The 18,767-nt window shown below is 41.7% G+C and overlaps 1 protein-coding gene and 2 long non-coding RNA genes across 5 annotated transcripts in view; 1 reads left to right on the forward strand and 2 right to left on the reverse strand.

The window, feature by feature from the left end:
• LOC103473783 (nipped-B-like protein B) overlaps nt 1–18,767 on the forward strand; it is a 35,242-nt gene that overhangs the window by 11,339 nt on the left and 5,136 nt on the right. For all 3 annotated transcript variants that reach the window (XM_008424272.3, XM_008424274.3, XM_008424273.3), the window contains 29 exons: nt 701–826; nt 972–1,157; nt 1,517–1,579; nt 1,673–1,762; nt 1,856–1,956; nt 2,059–2,145; nt 2,220–2,451; nt 3,106–3,257; nt 3,367–3,447; nt 3,557–3,657; nt 3,760–3,889; nt 3,985–4,067; nt 4,329–4,461; nt 4,555–4,698; nt 4,779–4,865; nt 9,057–9,271; nt 9,349–9,451; nt 9,543–9,641; nt 10,480–10,626; nt 11,045–11,179; nt 11,280–11,378; nt 11,465–11,518; nt 11,598–11,706; nt 11,796–11,932; nt 12,806–12,946; nt 13,050–13,143; nt 17,965–18,119; nt 18,197–18,287; nt 18,381–18,554. In XM_008424272.3, the coding sequence (XP_008422494.2) occupies nt 701–826; nt 972–1,157; nt 1,517–1,579; nt 1,673–1,762; nt 1,856–1,956; nt 2,059–2,145; nt 2,220–2,451; nt 3,106–3,257; nt 3,367–3,447; nt 3,557–3,657; nt 3,760–3,889; nt 3,985–4,067; nt 4,329–4,461; nt 4,555–4,698; nt 4,779–4,865; nt 9,057–9,271; nt 9,349–9,451; nt 9,543–9,641; nt 10,480–10,626; nt 11,045–11,179; nt 11,280–11,378; nt 11,465–11,518; nt 11,598–11,706; nt 11,796–11,932; nt 12,806–12,946; nt 13,050–13,143; nt 17,965–18,119; nt 18,197–18,287; nt 18,381–18,554 (3,549 nt within the window). The remainder of the gene's footprint in view (nt 1–700; nt 827–971; nt 1,158–1,516; nt 1,580–1,672; nt 1,763–1,855; nt 1,957–2,058; nt 2,146–2,219; nt 2,452–3,105; nt 3,258–3,366; nt 3,448–3,556; nt 3,658–3,759; nt 3,890–3,984; nt 4,068–4,328; nt 4,462–4,554; nt 4,699–4,778; nt 4,866–9,056; nt 9,272–9,348; nt 9,452–9,542; nt 9,642–10,479; nt 10,627–11,044; nt 11,180–11,279; nt 11,379–11,464; nt 11,519–11,597; nt 11,707–11,795; nt 11,933–12,805; nt 12,947–13,049; nt 13,144–17,964; nt 18,120–18,196; nt 18,288–18,380; nt 18,555–18,767) is intronic.
• LOC103473781 (uncharacterized) lies at nt 5,016–5,599 on the reverse strand. The gene is made up of 2 exons (XR_014090076.1): nt 5,302–5,599; nt 5,016–5,228 (listed from the first exon to the last, which is right to left on the reverse strand). It is a non-coding gene; the product is annotated as an uncharacterized LOC103473781 (long non-coding RNA).
• On the reverse strand, nt 13,896–16,646 carry LOC103473782 (uncharacterized). Its single transcript, XR_535064.2, has 6 exons — nt 16,413–16,646; nt 16,245–16,334; nt 16,030–16,147; nt 15,861–15,932; nt 15,703–15,755; nt 13,896–14,185 (listed from the first exon to the last, which is right to left on the reverse strand). It is a non-coding gene; the product is annotated as an uncharacterized LOC103473782 (long non-coding RNA).

An 18,767-nucleotide genomic window follows, 5' to 3' on the forward strand; every position in this document is an offset into this window, starting at 1 on the left:
ATAAATGGTTGTGTCACACAGCAACAAGGGCAACAGTTGTGGACCCACGTGTCTTCACAGTGTTGTTGTAATTCAGTCACTTTGGAGCTTTTTTCAGCCTGTTTAAGAAAATGTCACAGCAGTTTTATCAGAATTAAATCCAGACTATTTTTTTCCACACAGAACTTAAAATAATTTTTTTTTTCCTCATTTGAAAACTCCTTTTTGTTTTTCCTCAGACTTATTAAACTTCTGATATGAAGCAACCATTGAATTAAGTTATCAGCTATTCATCATCCTTTTTACATCTACAAAGCCTCAAATGTATGTTTCTATAACAAAATTCTGACCACTGTCGTGGCACCATTACTTCATCAGCCTACATGCAGATTAACTATTTTATCTAATTAAATTAACTGAGAAGCTTTATTACAGATAATATCAATGGGATGGAACTACTGGAGACTTACTGGCTTTTAGTTTTCCGTTTTGGATATTAGAAATAAATTTTATTTTTGTGCCAATAGACCTCATGTCGGATTTCTGCCTTATAAAGGTTGGCATAGTGCTTATTAAGGCCGTTAACTTATTTTTATTATTAACCTCTGTGACGACAAATTAAAAGAAAAGGAACACATTTTAGGTACATGATTCTTGTTTTAATGTGAAAGTGTAGAAGTGGAGCAACAAGATCACAATTTAAACCATTTTATGTTTTCAGAGAGAGCGAATAAGCGAAAGCACAGTACTCTCAATAAGAGATCCAAATATGCTGTAGTAGACTCCGATGACTCAGATGAGAAAGACAACGATGATGAAGAGTTGGAGTCTGAGTCGGAGGATGAGTGTGAGTATCAAATCCTAAAAATGCTCAACGTCTACTTAAACATTCCTGGAGAAAAATTGCAGAACAGGAATGTCGGCACATTTTAAATAAAACGAGAGCACGAAAAGGGTTTAATTTGAATTTTCTGTCTCCTTTGGCGTTTCAGCTCCAAGAAAAAGGAAAAAGAAAGACCACGACAAGTCTTGGAAGTTCGAAGAGAAGAAAGGTTCTAGGGATCACCGGCGAAGTGGAGGCTTCCAGAACTCTCGCCGGGGGTCAAGTGGCCGCCATCGGGATTGGAGCAGTAATGATGATTCGGATGGAGACTCCCTTCCACCGAGCCTGAATGATGGTGAGACTTTTCTTACATTAGCTGGAATTTTAAAAAATCTGCAGATCTGGCATATTTTCTTTATTTTAATTCCCCCTTCTTCATTCTAAATGTATGAAATCAGAAACTTCTTACTTTAAATGCACACATTTATATTGCACATAACACCTAGTGTTAGTGAGTGAGGCACATCAAGCCTCATTCCTGCACTTGGTTGAATTTATTCTTTTTGTTTGGAATAACTTTCACTTAGGTTTTAGTTTTTACAGTTTTTTTTACATTTTGCCTGCAGTCTATGTCAATTAAATGCTGATATTCAAGAGTTGTTTTTTCCCTTGTGCATCACATATAAAACCTTTTCTTTTTTTTTTCTTTTTTAGTTGCCCGAAAAATAAAGAAACAGAAAAGCAAGATGGCGTACGATTCCAAAATGACAACAGAGGGTATCAGTCTAATTTCTCATTGCACTGTCCTTTAAATTTCTTACAAACAACAATACATGTTTGCTAGCTAAATTATCTACAATCATTTTACAGAAAAGATGGACTCATCTGCATTTAAGAGGTTTGCAACCAATGTAGACAACATTCTCGAGAGCGTTGAGGACGTAGACCTCGCCGCCGAAGGTAAGACTGAAGCGTTGCACAGTTTCCCAGCTAACCGGTACTTGTTAAGAGTGTGGAGTTGAGAAATTTATATTTTTTTCCTTTCACAAACAGAAGATGATGAGATACCTCAAGAGCTGTTGCTTGGAAAGCAACAATTAAATGAGCTTGGCAGCGATTCTACCAGGATTAAAGCGATGGGCGTCTTTAACAAGGTAAAATGAGTCTGCCGTTGCAGCAAGGTTACACGAATGTTGATTTTATTTATTTATTTTTAAAAAAGCATCACAGCCAAGTGTGTTTTTCCTTCTCCGTAGTTTTCTTCTAGTAAACTTGTAAAAATTCTGAATATATTGGAGAAGAACATTCAGGACAGCGTCACACTTTCCACCTTAATGAGTCAAGTAGGTATTACCAATACTACATCAGTATACGTTGTAATTTTTACGTAATGATTCATTGCAAAATCGATTTCTAGGACAACGACTCCATGGATGAGGAGCGTTTGTGGCGGGATCTCATCATGGAGAGGGTGATCAAGTCTGCAGATGCCTGTCTGACTGCGCTCAACATAATGACGTCCCCACACATGCCAAAGGCTGTTTATATAGAGGATGTGATTGAGAGGGTGTTGCAGTTCACCAAGTTCCACCTGCAGAACACGCTGTACCCGCAGTATGACCGTTCTTACAGAGCGGATCGCCACGGAGGTCAGCAGCAACATCTCTTTTTGTTAGAGCTGCGAAATATATTGACTCAGTGTCGCCAGAAAAATCTGAAAATTTTCCAGTGAAACTTTCTTGTTATACTTAAACGGACAACTATGATTTTGATGGCAGCTGTATGAGATTTGGTCAGGAGCCCTGATACACACATGTAGACCTGTCACAATAACAAATTTTACTCTATGATAAATTAAAAGTTATTGCAGTGAACAATAACATTGTGCTTCTAAGCCACTTTCATATGTAGTATAGGAATTGCATAATAATGCAAGTACGTCGATCTTAAAGATCAATACACTTTAATTTCTAAAGAACACTTACTACTGGAGATGGAAAACATTTTAAATATCCAAAATAAATAAACAAAACAACCGAAACAGTAAATAAAATGGAAATTGAAGTCACAGGCAGACGTAAAACAATCATCCAAATGAAATTTATTAAGCTTGTTTTAAATGATCATGCATTTAATTTATTTATTGCTTATTGCGACAGGCTTGTACACATGTAAGACTTGGCTTGCGCTATGAGTTATTACTGAATGCCTCGCATATTCCAACTGTTGTCTGTAGTGTGTTTTTTTTTTTTTTTTTCCTTTTCCGACATCAGCTGTTACCTAATGTTTCTGTTGTCATCCAGGTGCCTCACACACTTCAAAGTCCAAGAGACCAAAATCTTCTGCCCACAAACAGAAAGTGGTGGTGGGACTGTACAACAAGGTCTGCGACATTATCAGCATCATCTCGGAGCTCCTTGAAATCCAGCTGCTCACCGACACCACAATTCTCCAGGTGTGACTTGGCGTCTTCCCCTGTGTCACTTCTCAGTCATGGCCTCGTGTCACCTTTTTTTCTCGTTAGCTCTCTCGTTCCTGACTGCTTTATTTCCCCGGCGTTTTAGGTGTCGAACCTCGGAATTACGCCTTTTTTTGTGGAGAATGTCAATGAACTGCAGCTATGCGCCATCTCTGTGGTGACAGCAGTGAGTCGACTCTTTCTGTTAAAATGTTTTAAGCAGTATGCCTGCAATAAATTAGTGTTTTTGTTTCCTGTGTGAGCCGTTCAGTTCAATAATTGCTGCTTTTCTGCAGGTTTTCTCTCGCTACGAGAAACACAGGCAGCTCATTCTGGAAGAGATTTTTGCCTCTCTTGCTCGACTTCCCACCAGTAAACGTGGCCTCAGGAACTTTAGGTACCTGACTTAAGAAAAGATAATAAAAATCTGAATAAGTTAAAATAATGGCCTCTGTGACACTTCGAAAGCCTACATATACTAAGATTTCTATATTTTTAGGTTAAACACCAGTGATTCAGATGGACCCCCGTTGTACATCCAGATGGTCTCGGCTCTCGTTCTTCAACTCATTCAGTGTGTGGTTAACCTTCCGACTGAGAGAGAGACAGAGGATGAACCGAAAAAGAAGGTACCGACTATAAATCGTCTGATTTGTCTGCCATTTTTTGAGAAACAAAGGTCTCGATTCAGGAATTGCTTCACATGTTTGGTTTTATGTCGCAGGTGGATAAAGATAGCCTCATTACCAACTCTTATGAAACTGCCATGAGGACAGCACAGAACTTTCTCTCTGTGTTTCTCAAGAAGTAAGCCTTTATTTCTGTCTTCACTCCAGAGCATTTAAGCATCTCCCTGTTGTCATGTCCTGTAATTTCATGTATCACCTTTTTACACTAAAGTTATTCGCTACTTTGTTTGTCTATTGAATAGACAAACAGTTAAATGCTTTAACATTTATTATTGTCTAAATTGACTACATTTGAAAAGCATCAAGAGGTATCAAACACTTTTGCCAAACAGTCTTTGATGTTCAAAAATATCTTATAATGAGAGGCTGTTTGTGTCAGATGCGGCAGCAAACAGGGAGAAGACGACTACAGGCCTCTGTTCGAGAACTTCGTTCATGACCTGCTGTCGGCTGTCAACAAGCCCGAGTGGCCAGCTGCTGAGCTGCTGCTCAGTTTATTGGGCAGACTGCTGGTGAGTGGCAGGGGTCGCTCCAAAAGCTGCCGCCTTGTAGCATAAATTATCTTTCCTCACTCCGTCGCCTTTCTGATGCGTTTCCCACTCCAGGTTCACCAGTTCAGCAACAAGCAGACAGAAATGGCACTCAGGGTGGCGTCGCTCGACTACCTCGGCACTGTAGCCTCCAGCCTGCGTAAAGATTCGCTCTCTTGCAAGATGGACCAAAGAACTATCGACCGCATTCTTAAAGAGGTGGAATACAGGTTTAATACAATCTCAACAGGCTGATTTAAATGATTCAGTTTGTTCACGGTGTATTTTTCTCTTTACAGACTCCTGGCAGTGATGAGGTGCAGCAGCTCCAAAAGGCTCTGCTGAACTTCCTGGATGAAAACATTGATGCAGATCCAGCTTTATTGGTGAGCTTTTAAGTATTCATATCAATCAAATGTAAAAAAATGTAAAACTCAGAAAATTAACGCTAAATGAAGAGACCCTAGAGACAAATATTGTCATGGTTTTAGAAGTATACTGAACCCACATGCAGCAAAACACCCAGGAGAAAGCTTGAGATCAAAGGTTTATTAACGAACAGATCCGGAGAACTGTGGACGGGAGGCGGAACAGAAACGTCAGGGCTGGGGAGCAGGAACCAGAGCGATGCCAGTCCGGGGAGCTGAGGGAGAGAGGGGCCAGCCCGAGGGTGCTCGTCAGAGAAATCCGGGTCCGGCTGGCGGATGGGTAGGGTTCGGATTCGATCCGGCTCTCGGACTCGGTTTAACCTGGAGCGAGGAGATGGAATAGTTAGAGCACGTAGAATTAACAATGCAAGGCCTTCTTACTAGTTTCCGTTACCGCGGATATCAACACTCTGGCGAGGAAGTGTTGTCAGGTGGCTCCTCTTAAGCTCCTGGTGATGATCTGATGATCGGCAGGTGCGTGGTGGCACACCCGTGGGGTGGAGCGTCGGAAGGGAGCTGGGGAAACCCCCCTCTGGTGGTAGCTGGCGGTGGCGCAGGGACGCAGGACGACAACATCACCCCCTCCCTAACGACCGCCTCCCGGCGGTCCAGATGAAGTCGAGGGCAGGGATGAGTGGTAATCGGCGATCAGGGAAGGATCGCAAATGAATGAACGGGGAACCCATTGACGGTACTCGGACCATAACCCTCCCAGTCCACGAGGTACTGCCACCCCCGTCCCCGGCGACGGGCGTCCATGATTCTGCTAACTGTGTAGACCGGACCTCCTTGGTGGTCCCGGGCGGGTGGAGGGGGACTGGCAGGAGGGCATAGGGCGCTAGTGGTGACAGGCTTGACCTGGGAGACGTGGAACGTGGGTGAACTCGGAGGTTGGGAGGGAGACGGAGGCGCACGGCCGTGGGGCTGATGATTGACTCGATGACGTATGGGCCGATGAAGCGGGGAGCCAGTTTCCTAGAGACAGATCTTAAAGGAATGTCACGTGATGAGAGCCATACCTCTTGCCCAGGTAGGTACTGGGGCGCGGGCGTCCGTCTCCGATTGGCCGAGCGGCAGGTGAGGGTGGCGGTCCGCTGGAGAGCCGCGACAGTGGAGGACCAGATGCGTTTACTGCGCCTGATGTGCTGAAGCACCGAGGTAACAGCGATGGCCTTCTCATCCTCCGGAAAGAGGGGAGGCTGGTAACCCAACGAAACCTCAAAGGGGGATCGTCCTGTTGCCGTGGAGACCTGCGAGTTGTGGGCATATTCTACCCAAGGCAGGAATCTACACCAGTCGGAAGCGTTGGAGGAAGAGACACATCGGAGGGCTGCTTCGAGTTCCTGATTGAGGCGTTCCACCTGGCCATTGGACTGCGGGTGGTGACCTGAAGTGAGTGACACCTTGGCGTCAAGGGCGCGACAAAACTGCCTCCATACCTGTGACGTGAACTGCGGTCCCCGGTCAGACAGGATCTCCGTAGGTATTCCATGTAGGCGAAAAACGTGTTTAACGAGCAGCTGCGCCGTCTGAAATGCTGACGGGAGCCTTCTGAGAGGAACAAGGTGGCAAGCCTTCGAAAAGCGGTCGATAATAGTGAGTATAGTGGTCATACCTTGGGATTGGGGAAGCCCCGTTACAAAGTCGATTGCAATGTGCGACCAGGGGCGCCTTGGGATGGTCAGTGGCTGGAGAAGGCCGGCCGGCGGGCGATGAGACGGCTTGTTGCGGGCACATGCTTGACAGGCTAGAACATATTCCCTTATGTCCCTGTGCATGGCGGGCCACCAGAAGCGGTGCGAGACGAGCGCTATCGTCCTGCTGACTCCAGGATGGGCGGCGAACCTAGAGGTGTGGAACCACTTAATTAAACGTGACCGTACCTTAGAAGGGACGTACATCTTGTCCGGAGGTCCGTTCCCTGGGCCGGGCTCGTTCTGTTGAGCTCGCCTCACCAGATCCCTAATTCCCCAGCTGAGCGCACCCACGGTGCAACTAGGTGGGAGGATGGTGGTGGGTCCCTTCTCGGAATCCTCCGGAGAATGCTGGCGGGACAGCGCATCGGGCTTGACGTTTTTGGATCCTGGGCGATAAGTGATAGAAAGGTTGAACCGGGAGAAGAACAACGACCAGCGGGACTGGCGAGTATTGAGACGTCTTGCAGTCTGCAGGTAGGCAAGATTCTTATGGTCGGTCCAAACTAAGACCGGGTGCTCGGAACCCTCCAGCCAGTGGCGCCACTCCTCGAGGGCCAGCTTTATCGCCAAGAGCTCCCTATCCCCCACGTCATAATTCCTCTCCGCAGGGGTTAGCCTACGGGAAAAAAAGGCGCAGGGGCGCAGCTTTTCGTCGGGGACTGCGTGTTGAGAGAGAACCGCTCCTGCCCCCGTGTCTGAGGCATCCACCTCCAAAATGAATTGTCTGTGGGGATCCGGCTGGGTCAAAACGGGAGCCTGAGCGAACCTCCTCTTGAGGTTGTTAAAGGCCCGATCCGCACCCTCAGTCCAGGAGAAGGCAACCTTAGGGGAAGTGAGACCGTTTAGCGGGGCGGCCGTCTGGCTGAAGTTTCTTATAAAGCGTCTGTAGAAGTTTGCGAAACCCAGGAACCTCTGGAGCTGCTTTCGTGAGTTGGGAGTGGGCCAGTCAATCACTGCCTTAATTCTCTCGGGATCAGGTCTAACCCGCCCCGCCTCGAGGATGTATCCCAGGAAGCTGATCGAGGTCCTGTGGAACTCGCACTTTTCAGCCTTGACAAAAAGGCGGTTCTCGAGGAGGCGCTGGAGAACGAGACGGACATGCGTGCGATGGTCAGAGAGATTACGGGAGTAGATTAATATGTCGTCCAAGTAAACAAAAACAAAAACGTTCAGGAAGTCGCGCAGGACATCATTGATCAGGGACTGGAAAACTGCTGCAGCATTAGAAAGGCCGAATGGCATAACCAAATATTCAAATTGTCCCATAGGAGTCTTAAAAGCCGTCTTCCACTCATCTCCATGGCGAATACGAACGAGGTGATATGCGTTGCGGAGATCTAACTTGGAGAAGATAGCCGCTTCCTGCACTGGTTCAAAGGCAGATGAAATGAGGGGGAGTGGGTATTTGTTCTTAACAGTGATGCGGTTGAGCCCTCTGTAATCGATGCAGGGTCGGAGGGACCCGTCTTTCTTACTAACAAAGAAAAACCCCGCCCCCACAGGAGATGAGGAGCGCCTGATGATGCCGGCTGCTAGGGATTCCCTGATATAATTCTCCATAGCCTGGCGCTCGGGGAGAGAAATATTGAAGAGACGGCTGGAAGGAAGAGGGTAGGGTTCGGATTCGATCCGGCTCTCGGACTCGGTTTAACCTGGAGCGAGGAGATGGAATAGTTAGAGCACGTAGAATTAACAATGCAAGGCCTTCTTACTAGTTTCCGTTACCGCGGATATCAACACTCTGGCGAGGAAGTGTTGTCAGGTGGCTCCTCTTAAGCTCCTGGTGATGATCTGATGATCGGCAGGTGCGTGGTGGCACACCCGTGGGGTGGAGCGTCGGAAGGGAGCTGGGGAAACCCCCCTCTGGTGGTAGCTGGCGGTGGCGCAGGGACGCAGGACGACAACAAATATGACATAACAGTTTGAATTAATTCACAATACAATCTAAATTAGTGTTTACGAAGAAAAAACAGATGAAAAAATTTACTTAAAATCATATTACTTTACCCAGGCAAAGCAAATAAAATTACATCAAATATTGATTAAAAAAAATACAGCCAGACTAAAAATATATGTTTTGAATTAGCACTTGACCTGCTTTCAGGTCTTTTGGATGGTTATTCCAAAGGTAATAAATAAATGAATGATGTAGAAAGTATCAGACCTTTCGGAAGATCTGATTGGTCTAGAAAATAAGATAAGTAGGTATAGGCTACAGTACTGTCTGTAATATATAGAGAAATATTTCTTTTTCCAATAAATGAATGTAATCCAATGGAAGATTTTATTTTTCAAAATATTTGCGTTTGGCACATGCTACTGCTAAGAAAGGTCAATTTAGTAAAGTTTTTGCGTTATCTTTACCACCACATCCCGTTCTCAGTGATTTCCTTTTGTATTCCTTCCAATGTTCCGTTGTTGACGATCACATCGTTGCATTTCTTTTATCCAGTTTGCGAGGAACTTTTACATTGCTCAGTGGTACAGAGACACCACAGTAGAGGTCGAAAAAGCGATGAAGTCTCAAAATGACGACGACGATCCAAAGTATCGGCGACATTCCACGGACAGCGACGCAACCGGGGAGATCGTGCAGACGGTCGAGGCACGGAAAAAATTCCTCCGCAAAATCATCAGGACAACACCATCAAACTTCAGCTTTGTAAAGTAAGTATTCCTTCACCTGGGATAATTTATGTGTAATTCTCCCATTATGATAAAAAAAATAATTATTTTTATTGCAGGATAAGCTCTGACACAGTAGACTACGAGGACTCCTGTCTGATTGTAAGATATCTGGCCTCTATGAGGCCATTTGCGCAGAGCTTTGATATTTATTTATCACAGGTAAGCTGGTTGTTTTAAATACCAAGAGTGAGATGTCAGATTGTGTCGTTTGGTTGAAATTTTCTACTGTTTTCAAATAATCTTGTTCCAGATTCTGAGGGTCCTGGGAGAGAGCGCTATTGCAGTGAGAACTAAAGCCATGAAGTGTTTATCGGAGGTGGTGGCGGTGGATCCAAGCATACTAGGAAGAGTGAGTTTCTGCAAATGTATTTCTTATGCTTTTTCAGTTTTGTATTTGTGCACTTAGCAGATTCTCATATACTACTCAGTTTAAAGTTTAACGCAGACAGATTAAGGAAAACAACCCTTTAGGCTGTTTATCAAATATCGTAGGCCACCTCAATTGTTTTTCGTGTTTTTTTGTTTTTTTTAAATTTTGGCTTATTTTCAACTCATTTTGGGGAACCATCTTTTTGATGCTGAAATACTATTTTCTCTCTGTCAGGCTTTCTTTAGTGTTTTTCCAAATATTTAACAAAAGGAATTATATCTGTAGGCATGACAGGCTGGTGAAAAACTGCAAAAAGATCCATTTTAAATTTGGGTCTTTGCATGATATATATGAACATAACAATGTTTTATGGTTTTCATTTTGGAGTCTTGGTATGGCTGAAGGGTTTACAGGCCATAGCTAATTGGCTGAACAAATAAAGTGGTCTGAAAATGAGGGTGAAAACCACCAAAGTCCACAGAAAAACCAGGAAAAATCTTCAGAAAATATGTTTAAGATCATCTTGAAATACTAAAAGAAGGTTTGGCACTTTGAATCCACAATCAAAATAAATTTTTAATCACTTAAAACCTGCACACACAACTCAATGACTATGTTTAAGGTTTATTTGTGTTTTATTTGTGCAACTGTGTAATCATGCAATAAAATGTGAAGACTTTCAGCGTGTGAGTGACTTTAAGCTGCTCACCTAGTGCTTGATCATGGATATAGGGCACTGGATCGATTCTCAATGTGTTGATTGTGTGAAAAGGTATAATTGAAGCTTTTTTCCTATATAATTATATTCATTTTTCAGGTGGACATGCAGCGTGGGGTGCATTGTCGTCTTATGGATAACTCCACTAGTGTCCGAGAAGCAGCCGTGGAGCTCCTTGGCCGCTTCGTGCTCAGTCGACCTGAGCTCATCGAGCAGTACTACGACATGCTCATCGAGAGGATACTGGTAATCGAATACATTTCTTTTTTATCTGTCTTTCCATTTTGGTGTTTGTGTTCACCGATTTTATAAAGATTTGATTCATTGGTTCCTTGCTGTGGGCTTTTGAAGAGAAACACAAAACATTATGTGTGAGTCTCAGGTAGAACGTTTTGCAAACTGTTGAGAAAGTTCATTTAAGGTGGAAAAGTTCAGCTGAGGTGAAATATCTTTTCCAACACTGCCACCTGCAGGATCAAATGAAGTCACTGCAATAATTAAAGAAAACATAGTGCGGAGCGATTCTTTGAATCCTTGTACCATGAAGTATTTTGCATCGTAGATTCACTTTTTTCAGGTCATTTGTGTAGAGTTTTAATGTTTATTTTTTTTAAGAAACAGGGGATATTAATTTTGTATTTAAAAATCTATTTCGTATTTACAGGACACAGGTATCAGTGTGAGAAAAAGAGTCATTAAGATTCTTCGAGACATTTGCTTGGAGCTGCCAGATTTCCACAAGATAACAGAGATGTGTGTCAGGATGATCCGCAGAGTCAATGACGAGGAAGGGATCAAGGTTTGCATTTACGAAGATATTTTAGTATATTTTAGCAAAAGGGGCTTTTGGGGCTTTTTAAAAATATTTTATTAGATATTCAGCTCATGTATCTTTGCAGAAACTGGTGAATGAGACATTCCAGAAACTCTGGTTTTCCCCAACGCCCAGTCATGATGAAGAAGCCATGCACAGAAAGATCCTGAACATCACAGACGTGGTCCGTACTACATTCCTCCCCCTCAAAATAGGAAACATGTCGCTGTTACACTCTTAACTCTTGTGACGTTTTCGTTTTGGTTCCAGGTGTTGGCATGCAAAGATTCAGGCTACGATTGGTTTGAGCAGCTTTTGCAAAATGTGAGTGTTGCAATTTGTTTGAAACGTCAACATCTCGTCGTCCATTACATCCAATCACTGTTTGTCTGTGATTGTTTAGCTGCTGAAATCAGAGGAGGATGCTTCATATAAACCAACTAAGAAGGCCTGTGTTCAGCTGGTGGACAATTTAGTGGAACATATACTAAAGTACGAGGAATCTATTGCAGGTAAAGTAGTGAAATATGGAAATAATATGTATTTTAACCAAAAAAAAGTTGACTTGCAATGAACCCGTTCTGTTCTGTGTGCCTTTCAGACTGTGAAGAAAAGGGGATAAACTCAGGTCGTGTGGTAGCTTGCATCACCACTCTTTTTCTGGTCACTAAAATCAGACCTAACCTAATGGTTAAACACGCCATGGCTATGCAGCCCTACTTGAACACCAAATGCAGTGTAAGTACTAATCTGTTTATTTAATTTGCCAAAGTTACTTCAAGCTCATTTCAAAGTGAAACTGTAACTAAATTAATAAACTGAAACTCATGCTTTTTATAGACTAATCACACAGAAGAAAATATTTAGGTGTTTGCTTTAGTCAAATTTATGAGCTATAGCTAAAGAAAACTAAACAAAAAAAAGAAAATTAATAAGTCTAATAAAAAGCCTCACGCTGGACCTCGAGCAAGTTACGTTCTGTAGTTCACCACTGCTGGGATTACACTTTGAGAGGAAAATTAAAATTTTATTTAAAGCTAAAAAATAGAGAACCACTGAGCAACAGTCCTCTTTGTTTTATCTGTAGCCCATGTAAGACATGTTTGCTCCGGTGTCTAGTTCAGGAGCAGCTTGACACAAGAAATACAACATGCTCAAACAATCCTTTCAAGAAGATGGAAGCAAAGCTCCCAGCTTTTCCTTCCACTTAACTTTCCCTTAAAATGCCTGCGCACACCACTTCTTCATTGTTGACCTTTAGTTGATGATAATTCTTACGGGTGTCACTGACTGTGTGTGTTGGCCATAACAAAATATTTCTGCAATAAAAGCCCTATGTTTTAGTCTTAAGTAATACTCTAATTTTCTGTAAAACATAAAAGATGTAAATGCTTGAAATGCATCATCTTGGGTGATGAGTATATATAATAAAAGTAACTTCCAGTATTTGTTGGTTGAACTGCTGGAATATTTTTCTTTCTTTAAAATATAATTTACCTGTAGACGCACTTATGCATTTCGTTGTGTTATTGCACCACCTAGTGGCAGCCATGTGGAAACACAAACCGAAGCAAGTGACTAACTTGATGTGTTTGCACTCTTTCGTTTTAGACTCAGAATGACTTCATGGTGATCTGCAACGTGTCCAAGATCCTGGAGCTTGTTGTTCCTCTGATGGAGAATCCAAGTGAGTCTTTCCTCAACACGATTGAGGGAGACCTGATGAAGCTCATCATTAAGCACGGCATGACGGTCAGTTCTCATTTACAGCTCGCAGTTTTCACAGAAACCTCTCAGAACGTCATAAAAGATGAACATTTACGACGGGCCAATTTGATATATTTTGTCTTCGAAGGTTGTGCAGCACTGTGTGAGCTGTCTTGGTGCTATTGTGAACAAGGTCACACACAACTACAAGTTTGTGTGGGCTTGCTTCAATCGCTTCTATGGTAAGACTGCATGCGTCATGATTCATGTTAGGGTTTTGTTCTGTTTTTTGTCCTGGCTTACAGCTTTTTATCCTACATAATATTAATCATGTTGAGCTCTATCTGCACAACCCAGAAACTGTGGAAATGCTTGACAGTCACTGGACGAAAAGTGGGATTTTTGACCCTGTATTCTGACGCAAATGCAGCTAGTCTGCGACGGATATCGACAGCAATCGACAGTTGGCGGGGCAGCGCAGTTTCGCCAGGCACAGTCAAATGCGGAATCCTATAGGGGGAGGAGGTGCAGGGGGAAGTGTTGTTAACAGCTTAACAACTCTACTTAACATGTCAATAGCAACAGGAGACCCACGTGAATTATCAGTCATTGGATGAAAAAACAATGACATCATAATTCATTACTGACACATGATTGGTTGGTAGATATCTCCCTATTGGACACACTAGATCTTTTTAATTATAGGCCTGGTTAAGCCCCTCCCTAATAAATTATAAAAAATAACCCAGAAATAAAAATACACTAAGCACAAGGCATAAGTTTATATTTTTAATTTTTATTGAAAAAGAAATATGTACATACATGCATATAACACACATCTACAAATAAAGAAACCACACGTATATAAAATAAAACACATCTACAAGAAACCACACATATATATAAAAAACATCTACAAATAAAGAAACCACATAAAATAACACATCTATAAATAAAAAAAACTTCAGTTTAAAAAAAAAGAGATTACAGCACAAAATGCTTGTCTACTTCTGGGCTGTGTGGTGGTGGCTTTATTTCTGAGCATGATCCAACATACAAACGCTTATGACGCAACATGCTGTATTTAGGGTTAGCTTCAAGTCTCTCTTGTAGTTTGGAGCAGAGGTTGCCGAGCTCCTGGCTGCGGAAACTTGGTGGTCTCACAATCCAGCCCGATACACCCTCGAAGATGCCATCCTCTTCATCAGACATGAGGTCAATGGTGACACCTTCCCAAAAGGAAATCTCCTCTGCTGCCAGGACGCTCTCCCTCGCCTCCAGCAGCTGTTGACACAGAACAGACATTAAGTCATAAAGAATCTTTATGAAAACATATTGTTGAAACTATTTTAAGTGCCTTGGTTTAGAAAAACCAAACATGGGGAGGTGTAATCAATTTGTCATTGAAAACTATGGCTATGTGGTAAAGTACCAACTCCTGAATATCATGTGAATAAACATGATATTTAACAAAACATTGATAAAAGTACTTAAGTGATTTGTCATTAACCATTGAGGCTACATTAAAGTTATTGCACACCATCTTGTCCCAAAATTTTACAGCTTCTTAAGAAAATGTAATGTTATTTTTCTTTTCACTGCTGATTGCATTCATACACACATATAGGCCTGTCACGATAACAAATTTTGCTGGACGATTAATTGTCTAAAGAAATTATTGCGATAAACGATAATATTGTTTCAAGACCTTTTGACACTGATTTAATGGAAATGACTAATAATACATGCGATTTCCTGATATTTATTTTCAAAATAACATGTAACACTGGAACTGATCAACTAAACAAAACAACCAAAAATAAAATGGATTCTCAGTCTCCATTAACAAAAAACGTACTTGAATAAAAACTAAACAACATGAAGCCAAAGTGGAAATAAATACTGCATTCAACCAAAAGAGTGCAGATTATGAAGTCTGTATTGCCCTTCAGTAATCTCTAGATTTAAATAGAGAAAACCGGCACATCCAACCACCTAATGTAGTAGTTCATACTACACCATTTTTTGCCCCTATTTTCCCCTTATGACAATCTTAGATCGTTGGCTGATCTAACCAATCATCCTGCAGTGTGTGGTGGGTTATGGTAGATTGTCAAATCAGGGGTTTTTCCCCGACTGGGAGCTTAACGCTGAATGTGACAGGTAGCCAATCAGAAAGCCCGGATTCTCCTCCTGCTTTCTGAGGGGAAATTACGGAGGGGAATCCCAAACAGCTGACATGGCCAACCCGAAGTCCAGCGGACATCGGAGATGATATGTGGAAACAACATTAATATTTATTTAACATTTCGTGCAAAGAATATAGAAATGACAAGGGGAGGAGTTGGAGCCAAATTGCTACCACAGTTGATGAACCCGGTAGGTTTTCAGCTGTTCTTCGTTAACGTAACATAAATAGGTTATAATTATTTTCATTCAGCTAGGACTTTACGGTGACTCTATAGCCACATGCATCACAGGTAGATTTTAGTAAACCATTGATTAATGCCTGATTTGTCTCTCAGGGTTTGGTGCGCTGGACATTAAACTAAGGAAATGAGGAAGGGAGGGTCAGTGGAGAGCACCGGAGCTGAGCCTTTTTCATTCAACGTCATCAACAGAAAGAAAACAAGGCTGGAAGAGACAATAAAGACGATAATTAAAATGATCTCGATCGGTTTTTTATCGTCTGATTAATTGATTTATCGTTTATCGAGACATGCCTATACACATATATACAAACATGCGTGCAAAGCTGATGTAGTTGATGCAATTGTGACATCTCTAGTAATAAATCTTACCTGCTTCTTTCTTTAGCTACATCTGGATGACTGGCAGAAGGTCCTGGATGCAGCTGGAAAACATTTTTGTGCATCGTCAATACATAGCATAATTAAATTATGTACATAAACAATGTTGAAGCATAAAATATCAACATTCTAAAATAGTAGATACTCACACACAGTTGCATCTCTGTCCTCATCACGGACGACAGAACGTTCCAGAAGAGTGATTGACACAAATGTGGAGTCTGTGGAAATAAATATAAAATTAAAAAAACATTGTAGCAAATATATCGCTTTCTCAAAAATACGTAAGTAAATAAGTTAAAATAATTCTCAACCAACCATTGTACAGTCGGGATTCAACGCAGTGATTATACGGCTTTATGACTTCGTCTTCAGATCAGTCCTCCGTCCGCCATTTTGTAGATCTTTCCTGCGTTCCACACTCTGCCTTGCTGTACTGCGTTACAACAAAATAAATAAAATAACGGGAAGATCAGTTTTCCTTACAAATATGCGAGTGTTCACTATTCACTAAATGTGAAATCATAACTTACTGAATTTCTCTTTGTCCTGGTGGACTCCGTAAGAGCTCCTCAGCACCGTGGTCTGAGGTCCTACTGGTAAGGCTTGGCCATTTTTCAGGTCTGAAATAATCAAAGATGCGAGTATTTTTAAGAGTTAAGAACATCACATGTAATAGAGATTACAATACAAAATCTCACCCTGTACTTGTTTCGGCATTAAGAAAACGACAGACCGCTTTCTGTAAGAAACAAACAAAGCAACTTGCCTCGCTACACATGCTATTTATAAAAGCTTTCTTACCGTGAGTCTTGTTGGACCGCCGCGGTGTCATCTGTTGTTTTCCGCCGGAACATTGCTTAATATCAAAACGATACTGAAAAGGTAACTCCGTGAAATAGGACTTTTTCCACCATTTCACACAACGCACGGGTATTTTCTTCGTGTTGGGTGTAGGCAGTTAGCACTCGTTACCGCCAGTGCAAATCTTCCTCTAGAGTTTAATGGCGGCTGCTTGACCGACTATGAAAGCGCATTACTGCCACCAACTGGACTGGAGTGTTAAATGAAAGTTGACAGAAAGAAAAAACATTATAAAAGTTATTTTTTCAAAAGTTACGTGACAGTATATTTTATTTTTATTATAATTAATTATATGTTTATTTACTCAATTCTACTTTGAGCTGTCTCCTTTTTAGTTTATACAGAATATCATTCATAATCCGTGACTTATATTTAATGCTTAACTAACAAAACTTTAAAAAAAGAATACAAATGTTTATACTCTATCAGAAGGTATCACAAACTTTCAACCATTTTGTTCTTCAATTTAAACTCGAGAGTTAAGCAACTGAATACTGAAAAATCTGTAGTTTCTTAAGTCCTTGTATTGTGATGTGGAATGACCACTACCACTTCAATATAGCATGACTCTGGGTCTTTAAAGCAATCAGTGAACATTAACTTTAGTTTGAATATTATTCACAAAAATACTTTATGTACAATCTACCACTCTGGAACATGGTTTTTATTATTATTTTTGATTAAGTTGTGCAATTCCTCCCATCACAAGATAAATCTTCAGATAGGAGGAATGTCAAAGTAAGATCACGTTTCACAAAAGTCTATTGTATGTAATCATGCATATTCTTCTTTTATATCATCAATTCAACCAAAACTAAGATTTTCAGTGCTCCTAACACGCGTGTAATATATATTTTAATGGATAAGATAGATTGTTTTCTCCAAACATACGTCTTTATGGTGAACAGAAGGTAAAAAAGGATTAGCTACAAAATGAATAAGAGTCAAAAGGTGGTGCTCAACAGTTGATTTGCATTTGCATGGCACTCAGCAACTTAATTTAAATACGAAAACCTCTGCTAGGCACAAGGGGAGGGCGGTGATAGGGGACACACAGTGTTTTTGACCATTTTTGGCAGTGTTTGACTCTGACTAAAACCTCTTGCCGAAAGCCCTCAATCTCCATGCGCACGGCAGAACAAGGTGTCAATAGCTGACAAAAATCCCATTTTTCGTCCTGTAAGTTATTCTTCACAGACACTATTTGTCTGGTCTAGCTGAGTATGGGGTATTTTGTAAGCAAGGGGGAAGAAAGGTGATCTGTAAAACTTATCCCAAGAAACTGGTTCCTACAGTTTCTTCTAAGACCTGGAAGCAGATATTTTAGTTATCAAGCTCCTGTCTTGCAGAACTCAATGACCACTTTAAATAATGCTTCTTATTTTGCAGGAGCTCTGGCTAAACTCAAGACGCAGCACCAGGAGGACCCCAGCGGCTCCACTCTGGCTGCTAACAAACCAACTCTGCTGCGCTCGCTGTTCACCGTGGGGGCGCTTTGTCGACACTTTGATTTCGACCAAGAAGAGTTCAAGGGAGCTAACAAGGTAAACACCACATCTTTAGGAGGTGCTCTTGGGACTGTCACGGAAATGTTTTGATGGATCTCACTGCCGTCTTTCAGATCATCATAAAAGACAAGGTTTTGGAGCTTCTACTGTATTTCACCACCCATGAGGATGAAGAGGTCCAGATCAAGGCCATAATTGGTCTAGGTAAATTATATGACAGTCTAAATTTACGTTCGTCTTGTCTTTAGTAACCCCCTAATCATCCTAGTGATCAACCCTTTTGTTCGTCTTACACAGGGTTCCAGTTCATCATGCACCCAGAGCTCATGTTTGCACAAGATGTGAAGGTTCTTTATATCAGCTTGCTGTCCGATGAGAACAGGGCTGTCAATCTGAAGATCCATGTGCTGAAAAATCTTCAAACGTACCTGCAGGAGGAGGACTCTCGAATGCAAGAGGCTGACCGGGAATGTGAGTGTCTCATAGTTCTGACTCATATTACAATCACAAACTCCAAACAGATTGGACACTTTAATAGCAAAACTTTTGTTCAATCACAAACTATAACGTAAATAACTTGACATCAAGTTGCAGTAGAAGTAAGAAATACTGCTACCTAAACGAGGGCGTTAGGAATTGTTAAACCCAATGTGCTTGACAATTTTTGCTGAAAATTTGTAGTAA

The sequence above is a fragment of the Poecilia reticulata genome, chromosome 12 (assembly GCF_904066995.2).
Source record: "Poecilia reticulata chromosome 12, P_reticulata-male-v2, whole genome shotgun sequence".
Taxonomy (NCBI): domain Eukaryota; kingdom Metazoa; phylum Chordata; class Actinopteri; order Cyprinodontiformes; family Poeciliidae; genus Poecilia; species Poecilia reticulata.